This window comes from Lathamus discolor, chromosome 5 (genome assembly GCF_037157495.1).
Source record: "Lathamus discolor isolate bLatDis1 chromosome 5, bLatDis1.hap1, whole genome shotgun sequence".
NCBI lineage: Eukaryota > Metazoa > Chordata > Aves > Psittaciformes > Psittacidae > Lathamus > Lathamus discolor.
In genome coordinates, this window is record NC_088888.1 from 119,870,421 (window position 1) to 119,887,844 (window position 17,424).

The 17,424-nt window shown below is 39.2% G+C and overlaps 1 protein-coding gene across 5 annotated transcripts in view; it reads right to left on the reverse strand.

Moving 5' to 3' along the window:
* The window catches only part of PLCB4 (phospholipase C beta 4), a 197,495-nt gene that overhangs the window by 57,039 nt on the left and 123,032 nt on the right, over window positions 1-17,424 (reverse strand). For all 5 annotated transcript variants that reach the window (XM_065682348.1, XM_065682351.1, XM_065682347.1 and 2 more), the window contains 9 exons: window positions 16,904-16,957; window positions 11,791-11,872; window positions 11,090-11,190; window positions 10,413-10,470; window positions 5,226-5,334; window positions 2,800-3,010; window positions 2,093-2,186; window positions 1,357-1,436; window positions 831-915 (listed from right to left, as the gene is read on the reverse strand). In XM_065682348.1, coding sequence (XP_065538420.1) covers window positions 831-915; window positions 1,357-1,436; window positions 2,093-2,186; window positions 2,800-3,010; window positions 5,226-5,334; window positions 10,413-10,470; window positions 11,090-11,190; window positions 11,791-11,872; window positions 16,904-16,957 — 874 coding nt within the window. The remainder of the gene's footprint in view (window positions 1-830; window positions 916-1,356; window positions 1,437-2,092; window positions 2,187-2,799; window positions 3,011-5,225; window positions 5,335-10,412; window positions 10,471-11,089; window positions 11,191-11,790; window positions 11,873-16,903; window positions 16,958-17,424) is intronic.

Below are 17,424 nucleotides of genomic sequence, written 5' to 3' on the forward strand. Positions count from 1 at the left end.
ACTCTGGGATGCATTTTTCAGGGCAATAACCTGATATCCACCAAGCCTTCTGTGCATCTGTCCCTGCAACATGCAAGGAAAGCACAGCTCTGGAGATGACAACGCCATGTTCACATGGACAGGAGCTGAAAGATAAGGCAGAGTCCTCTTTGCTGTGGTCCTGCACAGCACTAAAGAGCATCTGCAAGTTTTGGGTGGCTGCTGGCAGACAGTGAGCATGCTGTTCAGGAGGAATAGCTGCAAGCTCTGGGTAACAAGCTATTAAGAGTCTCAAATATTGTGTTTGTGAAGGAGTCTCCTGCCATGCAGGAGAGCGAAGTGCATGCAGATTACAGAGCACTTGATAGTCCAAATGAGACTGCAGGGAACTCTTTGTGCTTAATTTAATTCTTCATGCAGTAGTGGGGCCCACCTAGACTGCAGGACCTGATCCGGAGCATGAAGCATGCAAAGTGCAGCTGAAAGAAGAGGTTTCCTTAGCTGAGACCATGCAATTTATAATTAATTGGGTTTTCAACAGTGAGTGTCACTTTCAGACTTATGTACGACCTGCAAATACAATGTATGTGTTGTATTGTATGTACGTGCTGATACTACATCACACATCAAGGGGATGGATTTCCCCAGGCTGCTCACCAGAGCCCTGTACAGAAGAGATTAAACAAACCAGAAAAGGAAAAGTCTGTACTAAAAAGTATAAACACCTCAAATCACTAGTCATTTTTGAAAGCTTAGGACTGGCAGTGAACAGTAGTATAGGTGATATGATCCCACTTTATAATCTCTTAAATACAGCTAATATAAAAAAAGACTGGCAAAATATAACATACTGGATGTGTTTCTAGAGGCTGCTTCAACAGGAGATCTCCAAAAAGATCTTCACAGTATTTTGACATCTTGTACTGTTGATATTTGCTGGAAAAGATGATGATGGTTAATCTTTAAACGTAAAAAAAGAAACCACTATTACTCAGCAAAATACAATAATACGAAGTAATGTAGACATCCCAAATTATACAGTGCCCACTTTGTCTTGACTGAGAAGTATTACTTTCATTATACTGTCAATAAAAGTCTATTATCTGACACAGATGAATTTAATAAGACCAAAAAAGTAGATTAACTGAATCCCACACAGCTAATGGAACAGCCAAATACATATTTCACAGCTTTACCACGGATAAAAATATTGCCTTTATTACACTAAGGATTGACTAGTATATTAAGGTACAGTCCCTTCAGAATACCTGCATATGCCTACAGTTTTCAAGTACACTCAAATCAGCATTTTTGATCTCTATCATGTTTCTTACACATTGCGCTATAAAAAATAAAGATATAAACGTCACTATTTACCTGCAGTGATTTTCAAATGAAAGAATGACAGGATACTCTGATGTAACAAATGCTGTTTCCTTAATGGCTTGAATTACATCCTATGAAATGCAATAATAGGATTCAAATTAGAACAGATCAAATTATAATCATAATGAATGAGACTTGTTTGTTCGCCACCCGATCCTGAGAAACTGAGATCTGAGTCTCAAATGTGACAAGTGAAGCCAGAACTAGAACAAAACGAGTGTCCATTCTTCTCTGTTCCCCCCCTGCAACAATCTCAGCTCAGTACCCAACCAGTGCTCACTGCACCTGCAGCAGTGATGGCAGCTTCACACAGAACCCATCCATGTTACCCTTGGATCTGCTGCCACCTTCTCTTGCCAGGGAGAATTTTAACTTTCAGAAGAACTCCTGCATCTTCAGGCTTTTTCCACAGCTTAAGAAACTTCTCAGACAATGGAGAAGATATTTATTCTGCGGTACAAAGAGCCACAGGGTGTGCAAATGTGGGGCAAAAGAAGCAAGCCTGCTTCCTGCAGTTTCTGTGGAAAGGCAGATGTAACATGGGGTGCATGATGTGAGTCAGAAATGAGCCCTAAAATCTGGGTACAAGAAACTGTGCCTACGCAATGTGTCAAATTCATAAGTAGGGAGCAGCATCCGTGTGCTGAGGAGGGGAGGGTGCCCTGCATGGATTCTTGTCTGGGGTTTCTACAGGGCTTACTGTCTTGTGTAGAGGTCAGGCACTTACCTTGAAAAGAATATCTGTGCACATTGCTTTTCCATGTGTTATTATTGGTTCTTGGTCTTCGCCTTTGCCATCCCAACAGTCCAGCTCGACACACCTGAAGACCCAAGAAAAATTATGTCAGCTTCCTTAGTGTTTCAGTACAGGAGACCTACTTGGGACATGTTCTGAACAGTGATGTTCAGAGCAGGAAAGTTACAAAGCAGTTTTGGGAATGACACAATTCTTTTTAAGCTGCACATGTGTAATTTCAGACTTCTTTCATAACTTTGGCTATGCTACCTTAAATACAGTATGCAGGGGTTTACACCTGAACAATGATGGTTTTAGCACTCTAACACTCTTCTAGTTTATTCTCTTACTCAGTTAACTGCAACACATTCTGGTATGTCATGAAATTAAGCAGGAAATCATAAACTGATTCTCATTGACAGATAATTACAAAGCAGAAATGCTTCTGAAATTCTTCAGCTGTCTTGTGAGACCAAACTTATCTTACTCACAGACTCTCTCCTGACATCGACTTCTACATTCTACTGCCTTTCAATGGTTTTTGTGAGCAAAACAGTGTCTGACATATACATATTTTCATTTACCATACTACTACATTCATACACGCAATTATGCAATGGATCACCACCCAGGTATATTACATAGGTTTCAGGTAGCAGATTCACAAATATCAAAGGCTGTTGTCTCCTGCTTCCAACCTGCATCCAGCCAAAAGCACTTGTCTGTACATCTCCACCGAAGACTTGCCACCAAACTGTCTGCCTGTTAAATATGTATTGTGAGAGGAACTGATGAAATAATGAGCCAAAGGATGGTCCATTTCTTGATATAATTCCAAACGGTCTAGGAAAACTGGGGCATTTTCATCTGACATCAAGTATCTGCAAAATCCATCACTTGATATGACGCCTACAAGGAAGAAGAACGCATGGCAAGTTACTACTAGAAATCAATAGTGGGCAGGAATCAAACCATCTCACAGAGTTGGATTTACATAGGTTTCTGCTAACACAACATCTGTGTTTACATAGGTTTCTGCAAGCAAACAGAAGCTCTCCCCCTTCTGGTGCTCCAAGCTGACCAGCAACTGCATCCCTGGTGCAAAATCTGCCACTGTGTTCCCAGATAAAAGTATCACATGCCCACCTATCTCAATATCCTATGACCAGTACTCACCATTAGCAAACCTAAGACATCAAAAGGATGTGAAGAAGGCAAATAAGGAGTGACATCTCCTCAGAATACTCTCAGAAATTTTGGGCTTTGGGACTTAGTGAGCCAGAAACTGTGAGCTTGTATGTACCAGGCTTCTGTGGTACGTTTCTCCCTTCTTACATCTTTAGCCCTGCCCTGCCTGAGCTACATTGCTGCTAATCAGCTTGTAGCATGTGCAGGGGCATGTTCTCCACCAACAAAAAAAAAAAACAACTGGAGGCGCAGTTGAGATCATCTGCAAAAGTTCATTGCCAAAGCATTAGGAAGACCAAAGCCAGCTTCAAGTTTACTGTTCAAAATACAGGTTCATTCCTTTATAATGAAAAGCAAGCCACTTCTCACAGTGAACATGGGACACAGAATCATAGAATGGTTTGGGTTGGAAAGGACTTCAAGATCATCTAGTTCCAACCCCCCTGCCATGGGCAGGGACACCTCACACTAAACCATCTCACCCAAGGCTTCATCCAACCTGGACTTGAACACTGCCAGGGATGCAGCATTCACAAGCTCCCTGGGCAGACATACAGTAACTCAGAGAACAGAACACCTTTCTCTTATGTCTCTGATTTCCTATGCTTCAATAAAGTATAAAAAGTAAATAAAGTAATAGATGTTAATGAAAATAAAGTAAGAATAATCTGTAATATCAGTTTTAAAGTGGCCAAGAGACTGAAGAATGATCTGGGGTAGGGAAGAAGGTGTTACAAAGAGTCGCTGCAGTGAGTGGTTATCTGGCACTAATTTGGAGATTGCTTTCCCTAAAGTCATGGATGAACACTCAGGTATTGTCAAGGCAAAGGCTGCAGCAGCCCTGGCTTTATTCTGTTTAAGACTTCTTTTCCCTTACACAGAGAACTGCAGTAATCCTGCTTTTCATTCTGCTCCTAACTTCCTGAGGAAATCCTCTACTGGAGCTTAAATTTTCTCTGCTTGGTGTCAGCCAGAGGTGAACTGCTCTGGAACGTCTTATTCCAATCCTCTCAGCTGATTCTCAGTTTCAGAAGAGGGGGAAAAAAGGGAGGCAAAATGGAATTTTTAGCTGTAGGAACGTTCTTATTTTGTTGATCACTGAGAACTTCAACGCAGTGCACAAAGTATCTTAGATCATTTGTACTTTTAGTCCATCATCTAGTGGGAAAAAGTCACAAACAGCAGCTGAGATTTCAGCAACTTAACAGAATTCAACAGCCCACCCTTTTAAAATCGACTTGCATTGGCCAGGTGGAAGAATATGCTTTTGTAGTGTTCCTGAGCAGAGAGGAGCTGCTATTTCAGCAGCATGGATAAGAATTGGGAGCCAAGTTCAACCACTGACACCTCCAACACTCATAGCAGCTCAGGACACGAACGCTCCAAGAATGGCTTGCAAACACTTCCCGCAAGCTTCTTGCTCAACTCGTTTCTCAGTGCACTCACATAAAATACTCTGTTCTAAGCTACACTGCTGCCCTCAAGCTTGGTACAGATTATATTATAAGGTTGATGCACATCCAGTGGTGCACATGGCAATTGTAATTTATTTGTTATCTTTACATAGTATCTGTACAGCTTTGCAGCCCCTCTGAGACTTTGGCCATAGCCACATGCACATTGCCTTGTTGCTAGAAAGAGTTTGCACGCTGTTCCCTATTGGCACAACCCTTAGCCTCTCCTGTTTCGTACGAGGATGGCTGTCTGTAGCCACAGTGTAACCCGGATCAGGGAAATAATCCCATAAAATGTCACTAACTTTGAGGGGGGGATGTTTCTCTGCAAGTCCATTTCCTGATCTATTTCACGGGCAGCCACACAAGTGCTTACTCCTGACCACAAGGACTGTAACCTCCCTTTAAAACATTTATATGCTTCAGAATGCATTCCCCAAGCACCTAAACCCAGTGAATACTGAATTCCCTCCCCCATTTACCTTTACTCTTCAAGTCTTCATCTGGCTCATATGTCTCAATTATCTGCATTGCTCTTTTTGTGTCATAAAAGGGGAATAAAATTTCATTGAGCCGAGGATCTCGTTGATGCTAAGGTTAGAAAACAATGGAATTCAGCAAAACAATATAGTGCATGGCTATCACCAAGAGCATTTCATTACTGCAGATGACAAAGAAAGAAGTGGACATTTAAAAAGAAAAAAAAAGAAAAAAAAAAAGGAAAAAGCCCTAAAACTTACAGACTACTCAACAGCAGCTTCAGCTTTAGACAGAAAAGGAACCTTATCTTTCATAGGAAGCCTAAGAAGTTTAAGGATAAATATATTTCCAAAGAACAACCCAGTGCAATCATGTACTGCTCTTACTCTTGCTTGTTCATGCAAATAATGACTGCACGTGGTATACGTGCCAGTGAGATGTTGAAAATAAATGGCTAAATGACTCCTCTTTGTCAATTCTCCCTCTTCCTAATCTGTTGTGTAAGGCCATGTGAACTGACAGACTTGACCGATGGCACTGTAATCACCTCGGCAAAAATGCTTGTCTACAGCAGTATCTACAGCTAAAGTAGAAATCAGAAGTAAATTAAAGCTGTACTGTAAAAACAGAATTGGAAACCTGAGTTTAGAAATATGCAACTACAGATGACTGTTTGTGAATCTGGAAACACACTGTGTTATTAACTACTCAAAACCCAGCGCAGGTTCTTAATATGTGCCACTTAAAAGAGCTTCAAAGGATCACCTCTTCAATTCATTAGCATTTTCAATATTAGGATTTCATCATATATGTAATATTTAGATACAGTTTAGCAGGGATTTCTAATACACTACGAAACCTCAGAAGTTTTAAGTTTTCACTAATAGTGTGCTGTGTAACTTTCGGTTTTCTCCATGCTGGGTTAGAGCTGCACACTGTGTGCCTGATTCTCCATTAAAAGTAAACTAAAAATGGAATTGAACAGAGGAGTGGCGTGGAAAAGCAGATGCAATAAAATACAGAAATAAATGTGATTGTGAAAACACTCTTTTCCCCCAGTAGGTGCACAGTTTTCAAGCTTTAGTTTAAGCAGAATTCAGAAATGTAACAAGCCAACCCCATATTGGTGATCAGTAATTTGGAGTGGACAGGATGGTGTCGATACGGCTTGGCACAGCACTATCAGCATTTGCTGTAATTCCTCATGTGTAATCTTTTGGACATTTTTTCCATGAAAAAAAGCAATATCCAATCAAAAATTAGCACTTGATCTCTTTTCTTACAATCCACACACTGGTGCCTAATTAATTCCAAGAAATTACAACCAATGCCAATTTATTCATGCATTTAAGGAGGGATCTTTCGAGTAATGCTACTGACAGTGTACAGCATCTAAAATACAGCAGTTTCATTCACTACAGATCATCTGTCTGGATATCTAAGTAAAACTCAGATGAAATATGATATGAGAGCAGATGAATGCAGGACATCACTTGCTAAGCAGCACACAACAACAATACAACACTGGCATGCAACAGAACAGTCTATTGTGACAAATGACAAGCTTTATACCATTAGTGACAATACACCACTTCAAAAACTGTAAGAAGTAGTAGGGAAGGTTCTTGAGAAAAGTACTCTTCCCCACTCACTTTCTTCTACAGTTAGTCATAAGCAAACAGAAGAAAATGAGATAAAGCAAAACTTCTCCTCTTGAGAAAGAGCCCCAGAGTTATCAAAGGAGCCAAGAGCAAAATGTTCTTCTTGTTGCAATGTTCATCGTACATGATCAGTTTTCCATTTGAACAAAAGGAGGTCTTGCCATTTACTTAGCTTAAAAAATAAAGCAAAATTGGTAACTGATGAAGTTTAAAAAAACAAAGAATGCTTACTAGTGTGTCTTGGGGAAATGTTCTACACTACCGAGCTTGTTGGCACAGGAAAGTTGTAACATAAAAGCTGACCAAAACTAAAACCATAAAGTTTCATCTAGAAAGACAACATACCCCAGGACTAATCATGTGTGTCCAACAGTTTGCATTTCATAGAATCATAGAATTGTTCGGGTTGGAAAAGGCCTTAAGATCATCTAGTTCCAAACCTCCTGCCATGGGCAGGGACACCTCGCACTAGACCATGCCACCCAAGGCTCTGTTCAACCTGGCCTTGAACACTACCAGGGATGGGGCATCTACCACTTTTTTGGGGAACCTGTTCCAGTGCCTCACCACCCTCACAGTAAAGGATTTCTTCCTTATATCTAACCTGAACTTCCCCTGTTTAAGTTTAAACCCATCACTCCTTGTCCTATGAACCCTTGTCCCTGATGAAGAGTGTCTCTCCAGCAACCTTGTAGGCTCCTTCAGGTATTAGAAAGCTGCTATTTACCATATTAAACCAGGGCACCCTTACAGTAGGCATTCTTAACCATATGAGGGTGAATCATCTAAAAGCATGGGGAGAAGGAATGCCTGTATGGTTCTGCAAAGAGAGAAAGATCATTCAGCCTCTCCAACTTGGCCTCCAGACTCCTCTTTGAGCAGATACAAAGTGAGATACACAGTAGTTGTTCACATGCTAGAACCAGTTGTGCCCCTTGAATTTGTCCTAAGCAGTGGTAAGAAAGGTGTCCTTTTGTGGATATGAGTAACAGAGGGAGATAGAAAGAGGAAGCGAGTGGGAAAGAGGAAGGAAGAGCAAGAAAAGTGGGAAAGAGTTGGATAGAAAGAGATCCCTTCATACCTTCTTCCCAGAAGAAAGGATGAGTCCTGGTCAGTCTATTGAATTTCCATTTGACAGTTTGCAGGAACAAACTCAATAGCAGTGATTTCAGTTCTTTTTCTGCCTCGTTTTCTGTTTTCAAAATTTGACTTTAAAAAACTGTGACCCACACAAAATACTTTGTGCTTGACGATAATTCAATTTCTAAAAACTGCCCAAAAGTTTAAATACTGATAGACACCATTAAATCAGCTGTCAGGCAGCAGCATTTAAAAGTCAGATAGAGACAGCAGTTTGGAAAAACTCCAGGAAAGCAGATCACCCTCCACTCAAACCCAGTAACGTATCCCTCATGCTCCCTTAGAAACCTGTAACACTTACAGCTTCTGCAGCATGCCTCAGAGGTTACTGAATTCAAACCTATTTAGGTTATAGACTCTGTCAAGTAACTCCCCTCACCTATATAATGATAATCATCTTTTTACATTTTCCAGCATTAAACACCACTGCTAATTGCAGTGTTGGCCAGCTGTCAAGGGGACCGAAACGATCACTTCAAAAGGGAGATTCTAGGTCATCTAGCGCCTTTCAAAACATGATCGAAACTTTAAACTCTATTTGGAGACCAAAAGACTTCCAGCACAGAGCCAAAGGCATTAGTTTCAGTCGTCAGAAGGAATGTCCTATTCTGTAAAGCCACTTCACTAATTTTTCCCAGCTTTGGTCACCAACTAAAGGGTCAACTATATTTCTAACTGCAAGATGTGTGGTGTTGATAACAGTGTAGCCAACAAGATGCAGCTTTCTCAAATATTGCCCATGAAATAAGACTTCTAGTTCTGTAAAAAGAACTGCTCAACCAATACAAACCTGAAAGCACAATAAAGTTTTAACTGTTTAACCAGGAGGCAGGCAGGAAGCTCTTACAAGTGCTGGCAGCTCTTCTTAAGCAGTTTGGCTTTCAAAGAAGCACACTTCAAAGTAATTACAGAGATCAATTTAAAAATCATGATAAAATAGGATTTTACTGAAAAATGAGGATTACCACTAAAAAAATGATCAGAAGGTGGTATGGTTCAGTGTTGGGACAGGGCTGTGTGCTTCAAGCAATGAAGTATATCTATCACTACAGGTGAATTGAAGGTTAAGTTACTTTAAGGGAATAGTTAATTTAGATCAAAATATTACCCTTTCTCTCTTCAATGCAGAAGCAAAAATGACATGCCTTAGCTATGATCCCAGTCCTGCAAACATCGAGCCACTGAGACAAAAGAACATCTCGCAGTAGTAAGATTAAGCATGTGCTCCAATTTGCTAATAAAGAGAACTATGAGGATACGAAATAAGGCCCCAAGTATGTAACCATTAGTCCTGAAGCTGTTCATCTTCTCACTGTCTTTTCCTTTTGAATACTCTTTCTATATATAATTCAGTTTTGGTGAAGAGTAAGGCATGCATTCCCTACTGAAAAAGAAAATTACACTGTAAGTTTGACATATAGGGAACTTACTGTTTAATCTTCATATAGCAGCATCAGATATTTAAATAAACATATATATGTAAATTTATGAACTCATATAAAATACATAAAATAGATTTATAACTAGTAAAATAATTTCACATGGAGAGATTTTTTGGTAATGAATCCTAAAAGATCATGAAGAGATAAAGCAGCTATCCATGGTCCAGAAGACAAGAATCAACTGGTACAAAACCAAGCCAAATGTGCCTATTTCCCATGTGAATGTTCTTGTTAGATCTACACAGTGCATTTATCGTTGCAACTCTGAAGGAGTCTTCTATAACTTACTGTGCTTTAAGGACAGAAAAAAAACCCCACCCCCACACACAGTCTATTGAACTACATTGCACACTCATGATGTTATTAAGAAATATCAAATAGTCTTGCCAACAATTGCATTCTGGAAATACAGCAATAAAAATATTTCCTCTTATTCTGCACATATAGGGTGTTAAAAATCATATACAAGCTCTTAAAATATCCTCTTAACTCTTAGATTTGTAATAGATTGAAACAATACTGTTGAGAAGAATCAAACCACTGTTTATGAAACCCTTATTTCATTTTTTCTGTTATTCAGAAGGACTAGGAAATATATTTTACTTAGCTATGGCCTCCAGGTAGGTAAAATAAGTGCTTATAATAAATACTAGGTGTATTTTGGTTGAAACTGCATTGAATGTAACTTTTATAACATATACAACATACACAACATACAACATAACACAACAGCAAGTAATCAACAGAAACAATCTGCAAAGCCAACATGTAGAAAGCACAATGCACAAGGTTGAAGCTGATTTTTGCACCTGGATGTTACCATAATGGAAAGATCAGCGGATCAAAAGCACAGCAAATAATGGCATGATTCATGCAATGGAAAGGTTGGAAGAAGCAAGCCACTGCAGACAGACTTGTATGGTAGTTAATGTATGAAAAAGCTTACTTCATTTAGAAAGCTCACTAATTGGTCTACCGTTAAATAATCAGTTTTGTCTCCATTGCTGAAAAGAAATTTATTAGAGAATGTAAGTTTTCATATACGATGCTACAGTAGGTATGATTTACATGTTGACATTGTTGATACTTTTAAAACCACCTACTTTTCTACCTGAAGTAGCTCTACAATCTCAAAATGAACAGTCACAGAAAACATACTAACTGTCTATGCTTGGCACAGTTTATCTCCCATACTTCCTACAACTTAACAAACATTACTTTATAAAACAACATGTAAGTCCTCCAGCTAAGAATAAACTGAGTGAAGAAACTTCTTACACTTCACATTTCTTATTTAATTTCATTAGTTCACATACTGTGTTAATCACCTAAAGGAGCAAGTTAAAACTACAGTAGTTAGTAAAGCCAATGCAAAAAAATAAAGAAGTTCCAGGTGCTTCCTCTAACTCATGTAAAAGTTGCTCTAAAATACAGAGTGAACTTTTACATTAATCTGAGAGGTAAGGAAGGGAAAAAACACAGACTTGAGTTCGTCTTAAAGTATTGCTGATGCTACTAAGATTCAAGGTTAGACAATCTTCACAGTTTCTGTCACTATTAGTTACAGACTAAAAAATGCAGCAAAATGAGTTTAAAGCAAGATTATATTAAATTTGAACTTACATCTTCTTGAAGAGGTCCTCTATGTCAGTGCGGGGACATATCTTTTGGGTGAGCTCATAAAATTTCTCATAAGTAAATGCTGCAGGCTCAATTTCATCATTCTGCAACAAAACGCAAAGGTACATTTACCCAGCAAAGGAGAGCTTGTATGGCCTTTTGCCAAGAGCATATCAAGAAAATCAGCCAAGAGTTGGTTTAGGTCTTTACCTACTATACTAGTAGGTAAAATGCTACTGGTTTAAGATTAACTAGTTTCTTTTCTATTTTCTGAAAACAGCTCTTAATTCATCTTTCTCATAGATCTGTTTGTGCTTATCTTCTGACCTTACAGTAACATTAATCCTACGTAACACAGAACTGAAAAACTGTCTTTTTCTTCTGAAGCTTAAAAAAAACCCCAATAATGTACATTTTAATGTACAAACTTCAGGATGCTGAAGCCAAGGAACATTAAGAAATGATTGAAAAGTAGCCTATTACAGAAAAACAGGAAAGCCTCATCTAAGAGGTTTAAGAACCACTCTTTCGTACAGATTTAATTACAGTTCGGCTTCAGTAAACAACCTACAGTAATTAGGATGTTACTCATGAACAACAGGCACGTTTTTTATATGAAGCAAATAACTTAGATCACAGCTATAGATGTGAATGATTCATCACATTAGCAGTATAGCAAAAAGTTATTCAAAACCACTAAATACCTTTCCACTGGGAAGACCTAATTCCTTAAGTGCCTGGAAGATCACTTTTTCTGTTTTACCTGATGCAAAGGTTCTGGTAATGCTGAAACAAAAAAAATAGAGAAAAAAAAAAAAGAAAAGAGAGAAACATTAGTCACTTTTAAGCAATCTGTACTCTCCTGCTTTCACTGCCACCATTTTCCTCTGGCTTCAGCTGATGAATGTAAGCATCTTCCAAGTAATAGTGCTGTTGAAAAAGTGCTCTAAGCTTCATGGAGCAGCACTGTGAATGGATGCCCGCAAGCCATCCATTAGAAAATGTATCAAAATAATGAACTGCAAAAGGAACAAAAGAGGTTATTTTTTCCCCCAACACACTTGGATACAGAACCATGCAAAGCATTCTTCTGCTGGCTCTTCTAATGTCTATGCAGAGATAAATGACTGTGCTTAAAAAGTAGCAGATTCTGTAAGTGAGGAGACTCACATCCCCATCCATTCCTGATTGTGGTGACTTCCTTCCCAAGCATTAACCTGTGCCTCCCAGGTCACCCATAAGGTAGGCATTAACCATTCCAGTGGCAGCTTCCTCCCTCTTCCCTTTTCAAGCAGTCACTGCCGGCAAGAGCCCCCAGCTGCATGCCAAATTGTATTCCCTGCTCCCTCACCCACTGCAGGGCTCATTGTCCCTTTGGAACGCTTCCTTACCTGACAGCCATTATGCATATCCCCTCTTCCTTCTGCAGAACAAGGGTGATTCCACCATGCATATGGCTAACAAACTGGTTTCACTTGAAATTAAATAAATTCAACTAAAGCTTAGCTACTTGGTTTGATTAATGTCAAAGTGTTTGGTCTACTTCTGTTTCCATTTGAGAGGAGTTTGAATAACCTCTAAATGTGGAAAAGCAGATCCAAACTTGACAGCTCTTCCTTTTCATCAGGTTCTAAGCTAGAATGACGTGTCCCATGAACATTGCAGTGTCCCAATCTGGAGAGAAAAATCAAAGTCTGTATCCACCATTTATTTCTAATGCCAACAAAACCTGTACATTGGGACTCTATAGATGCCTGATTAGAATATGTTGCTCTTTAACAAAAACTTCCAGCAAATGTTTGTCTCACTTAATGATAATCTTACACATAATAACTACTCTCAGGTGGTGAAAGATGTGAAACAAACTGTTGCCGTTGTTTGTTGCCATAGCAAGTCACAGTTGGTTTATTCTCCAAAACACTCTAAACCGCCTATGTAAATATTTTCACACTAACAAAATTCAGATCAGGAAGTGAAAGATTAAACGATAAAATAATGTTTTAAAAAATCCTGCCCTTTTCCCTTTTTTTTCTTACAACAATTTGACTTCTATAACCCTATTTAGTCACCTTAATGAGTTATTTGATTTTCCAAAGCTGATAAGAACCAAGATGTTTTCATTCAAATACAGACTGTGTTTCACTTCAGGCACTAGTTTCTTACAGAAATCTCAGCAGTCTCTTTTTCTATTCATTCTAAACACACACTAATGTTTCTCTACAATTTACAACCAATCTCCAGCCCTGTAAAAAATTATGTCTGTTCTAATGAATTGTACCCCAATAATAAAAGTCACGTAAAATGTGTAATGTTGGCGGAAGCAATTTGTCAGAAACTGTGAGCCAAGATTCCATGGCTGCAAGGAACCTATTTTTGATGCCAAACTGGTTTTTATTTCACCAAAGATGACAGCAAACATAGCAGTAACTTGTAATGAGAGCAGCAGCATAGAAAAGATTGCATGAATCAAAAAAAGATTGCAAAAATACAGCATGACACTTTCATTTTGCTAAGGATATTGTAAATAAAACTCATTTTCCCTCTATCAGAACAGACTTCATCCTAGCAGATTTATATTCACCCTGTTGTGTGCCTTGGAAGAAAATTAGGCTACCTCAGATGCAGGCAAGTTACTGGTTGACAGACACCTGCAGGTGTTCACTCATGCTCTACAAAGGTTTGGGGCTTTTATGGCAATAAGTCAATGTCCTTAGAAATATTTAAAACACTTCCCAAATCAGGGACTGAGGGGTATGAACCTGTCATGCTTGTTGATGGGTTCAATGACTTGGTTACTTCAGACCTTCACACTGAACCATTACTTCAAAAATCACACCATCCCATAACTTGTTCAAATCCATCTTTTATCATCGTTCTACTGATTTTAGCAGTTTGACTTGAACTGAAAGTACCACTGCTTACTCTGTACAAGAAATTACCTAAGACTATCATTTCCAACCACTGTCCAAGCATTGACACAGACTCCTTCCTGGCAGTCTGGAGTAATCAATACAAAACATATTTACTAAAAAAAGTGTTATTTCGAATTAACTTTACTAAGCCACTGTAAAACAGATTTAAGCCTCATTTATCAGAGTTTAGCTTTTTCTTTTCTAATATATATTTTCATAGATGCTAAATTAGCTTAAATCCTTTTAAATGTAGTTACAAAGAGATAAGCACAGACTGAGCAGAATTACTAAACAGGCTTCAGCTGAACAGGTGCCCCTTGCATATGTAGAAAATCCATTTTCTGCCAACAGAAAGCTGCAGAAACAAAGTAGAATTCTTTTTAACAAAGGCTGCCCTTTTAAGTTACGATTTACAGTAGTGTTAACATCTGAAAACACACAGTATCTTACTGAATGCCCTGTCCTGATAAGATCTGTAGATGGAGTTCTAGACTCTGCTAAAATTTATTAAAGCCCAAAAGACAAAACTGCTGCTCTCATAAGGCTTTTGCACTATCAACTGCCACAACTTCTTCCTTCCCAGAGTAGGTTGATAGTAATAGATAGTGCCCAAGAGTACGTTAAAAACCAAAAGCAGTTGAGAAGAATCTTCATGACTCTGCAACCCTCAGGTGTACTAACAAGGAGTCTGCAATATTGATGCCATTGACCACTGACAACCTAAGGATTTTCACCTTCTCGATGCTCATCATTCCCTATGGCTGCAAAAAAAACCCTGTCTTAAAGCTGAAAGGAAATGCAAGGAGCTTTGATTTCCCAGGCAAGATCTTTTTTTTCCCCTCAGTGTTTTACTACACTTCTGTATAAAAACAGTACAGGCGATCTTGTGATACACATTCCTGCAGCTTAACAGATCTGCTGGCTATTCTGGTTCTGAGATAATAGCCTTCCTGTCTGTACTCCCTGAGCTACAATTGCTCCTGGAGTCTCTAGGCAGCCAGAGGAGATGGAGGTTTGACAAAGCAGGACTGACAACACTGTGTTTAAAAGCAGTGATATGGAAGGGCTGCCCATAGCAATCTGGAGATCAGTTGAAATGTAACGTCAGTGGTATAAACCAGTGGAGAGAGTTCCTGAGGTGAGGCCTGAGTAAACAATGTGGAACTTGGTGCCCCTTGCAAAGCCCTTCTGCCCACGCTTCCCAGCATTTCCTGGCTTGCCTTCCTCACACACATATCCATCCACTTATGCATCTACCTCCCTCCGTTCCCTCTTTTATCTCCCCCACTCCTTCTCTGCACTAAATATTCATGTGAGGAGGAGGGAAGCAATGAAGTCTCCCACATCCCAGGCTGCCCAGTGCTGAGACCCCTGGGTACCCATGTTCCATTTCATGGTAACCAGCTGTTGCTGGATCAGGCCAATCTCATGAGCTTCCAACCCTCCATCAGAACTCTGATTCACCTGCTTCCCAGATGTGACCCCAAAAGTGGCCACATTTCACCCACACCAACATGGCGCATTCCCTGGATCATCCAGATGTAAAGAAGATTCAGCTGCCCTTTGCACAGCATGGAACCGCAGATCCCTTACAAATTTATAGGCAAACTACTTTTGCAATAAATTAAGCTGGAAATAGTTCAAATCTCAGTTTCAAGATTTAATACACTGGGAGCAGTGGATTGGACTGTCTTTAGGCTTGTCTGCATACACAAGCCAGTGTGCTGTACTACGACAGAGAGAATTTATGGCTTGCTAAATGTGAGATAGAATATTTCAATGCAGTAACAGTTTCAGATGAGTTAGTGCACTATAAATTCATACTGAGGAACAAAACTCTATGTTCAAACACCGCCCTAAAGCTCTAAAGTCCTGAAAATGAATTTGCCTGTGTAGTATTGCTCCCTCACCGTTACCCTTCAGCTGACATTCCTCACAGGACTTCTGCACAGAAGATGCCTCATGGCAGATTAGTTTCAGAAATAAGCAGGGGCTTGGCTATGTGAAAGCCAAAAGATTAATACGCTGAAGCAGCCTTAACACTGTCATGGTGTCACTTCAGTCATGAAACTGAAGGGTCCTGGAAGGCAGCATGGCCAGCCCTTTGTCTTTCTGCAGATTCTACAGGTGCAAGATCCTCTCTCATGGGAAAAACCCCATGACCTGAGGGTTATCTTACAAAGTCTCCTTCTTGCTCCCTTCTGTGAGTTTTAATTTATGAAAAGCAGCATGCCCCAAAAGTGTGGTTATCACATAGCGCATGAAGGGGAAAAAAGCTCAATGTATCAGCAAGAAATAATTTCTAGAGCAGGAGGGGGTAGAATTACTGCCTAGCCAGAGAGGGCTGAAAATCAGCAACTTGTAAGAGATAATGGCTGTTCAGAAATACACTGTTTTAGCTTTCCTGGTACTGACAAACGACTAACCCAACAACTCATTTAACGTGTGGAGAAAACCAAATGGTATCCTGGGGGTTCCTACAAAAGCAGAATTATTTTTGGCAGAGCTGTATCTGCCTCCTTCACAAGGAACTACAGTTTAAAATGTATAATTTTGTCCTCTTTTTAACTGGCCTGCGAGCTTTTATGGTTCTTTTGCTAAGTAACCCATCCTGGAGTTTGAAGAGTTCTAAGCTGAGAAGCCTGATGCTCTAAGTGACTTTGAAAACAATTATAAGCACTCATATCGTCATTACAATGGACTAAGAAATAACCAGGCTGATAAGAAATCCGACCTAATTTACCAAAGAGGTACAGAACTCAGCTAAGTATGTCTAGTTCTGTACTTATTTTTACATATGTACTAGTAATAGAATTAATATTTCATTTCATTATTAACCTGCAGAATTTTATTAAGATTATACAACCAGTACCTGATAAAAACTGGAACTCCCAATTGTGCTTACCTCCGAACTGGAATTTTCCCATTTGTGTTTGTTAGAAAGGCCAGCTTCATCCAGCTGAAACAAAGAATGAAATGTTTCTCAGGTATTTATTAAAGTTGGGCTCTAGGTACTTGTATTTAGCTTCAGATTATTGCCATGTCTGGGAAATAAGTACAAACAAGTAATTGTTCTGTAATAAAAACCTTTTTCTGTAACCCTTTAGTGCTCGAGGCAGTTCTGCAAAAGCAAAAAGCAGCCCGAAAGAATCAGTATGTCAATCAGCACAAATGAGAAGACAAGAAATACTCATGGGGTTTTCTTTGCATAAGCATCAATGAAAGAACAAACCAGATTATAATTAAGGCATACAATATCCATAAATCAAATGAACTGTCATAAATTATTTTATATCTTCTCATGAACGGGTGCCAGATATAGACTTGAGATCTCTTTTGGTCACAATGAAAGATAAACTAATTTAACATAATTTCCTTTACTACATTGTTTTGCTATTGCAAATGTTGAACTATGAAAAAAGCAAT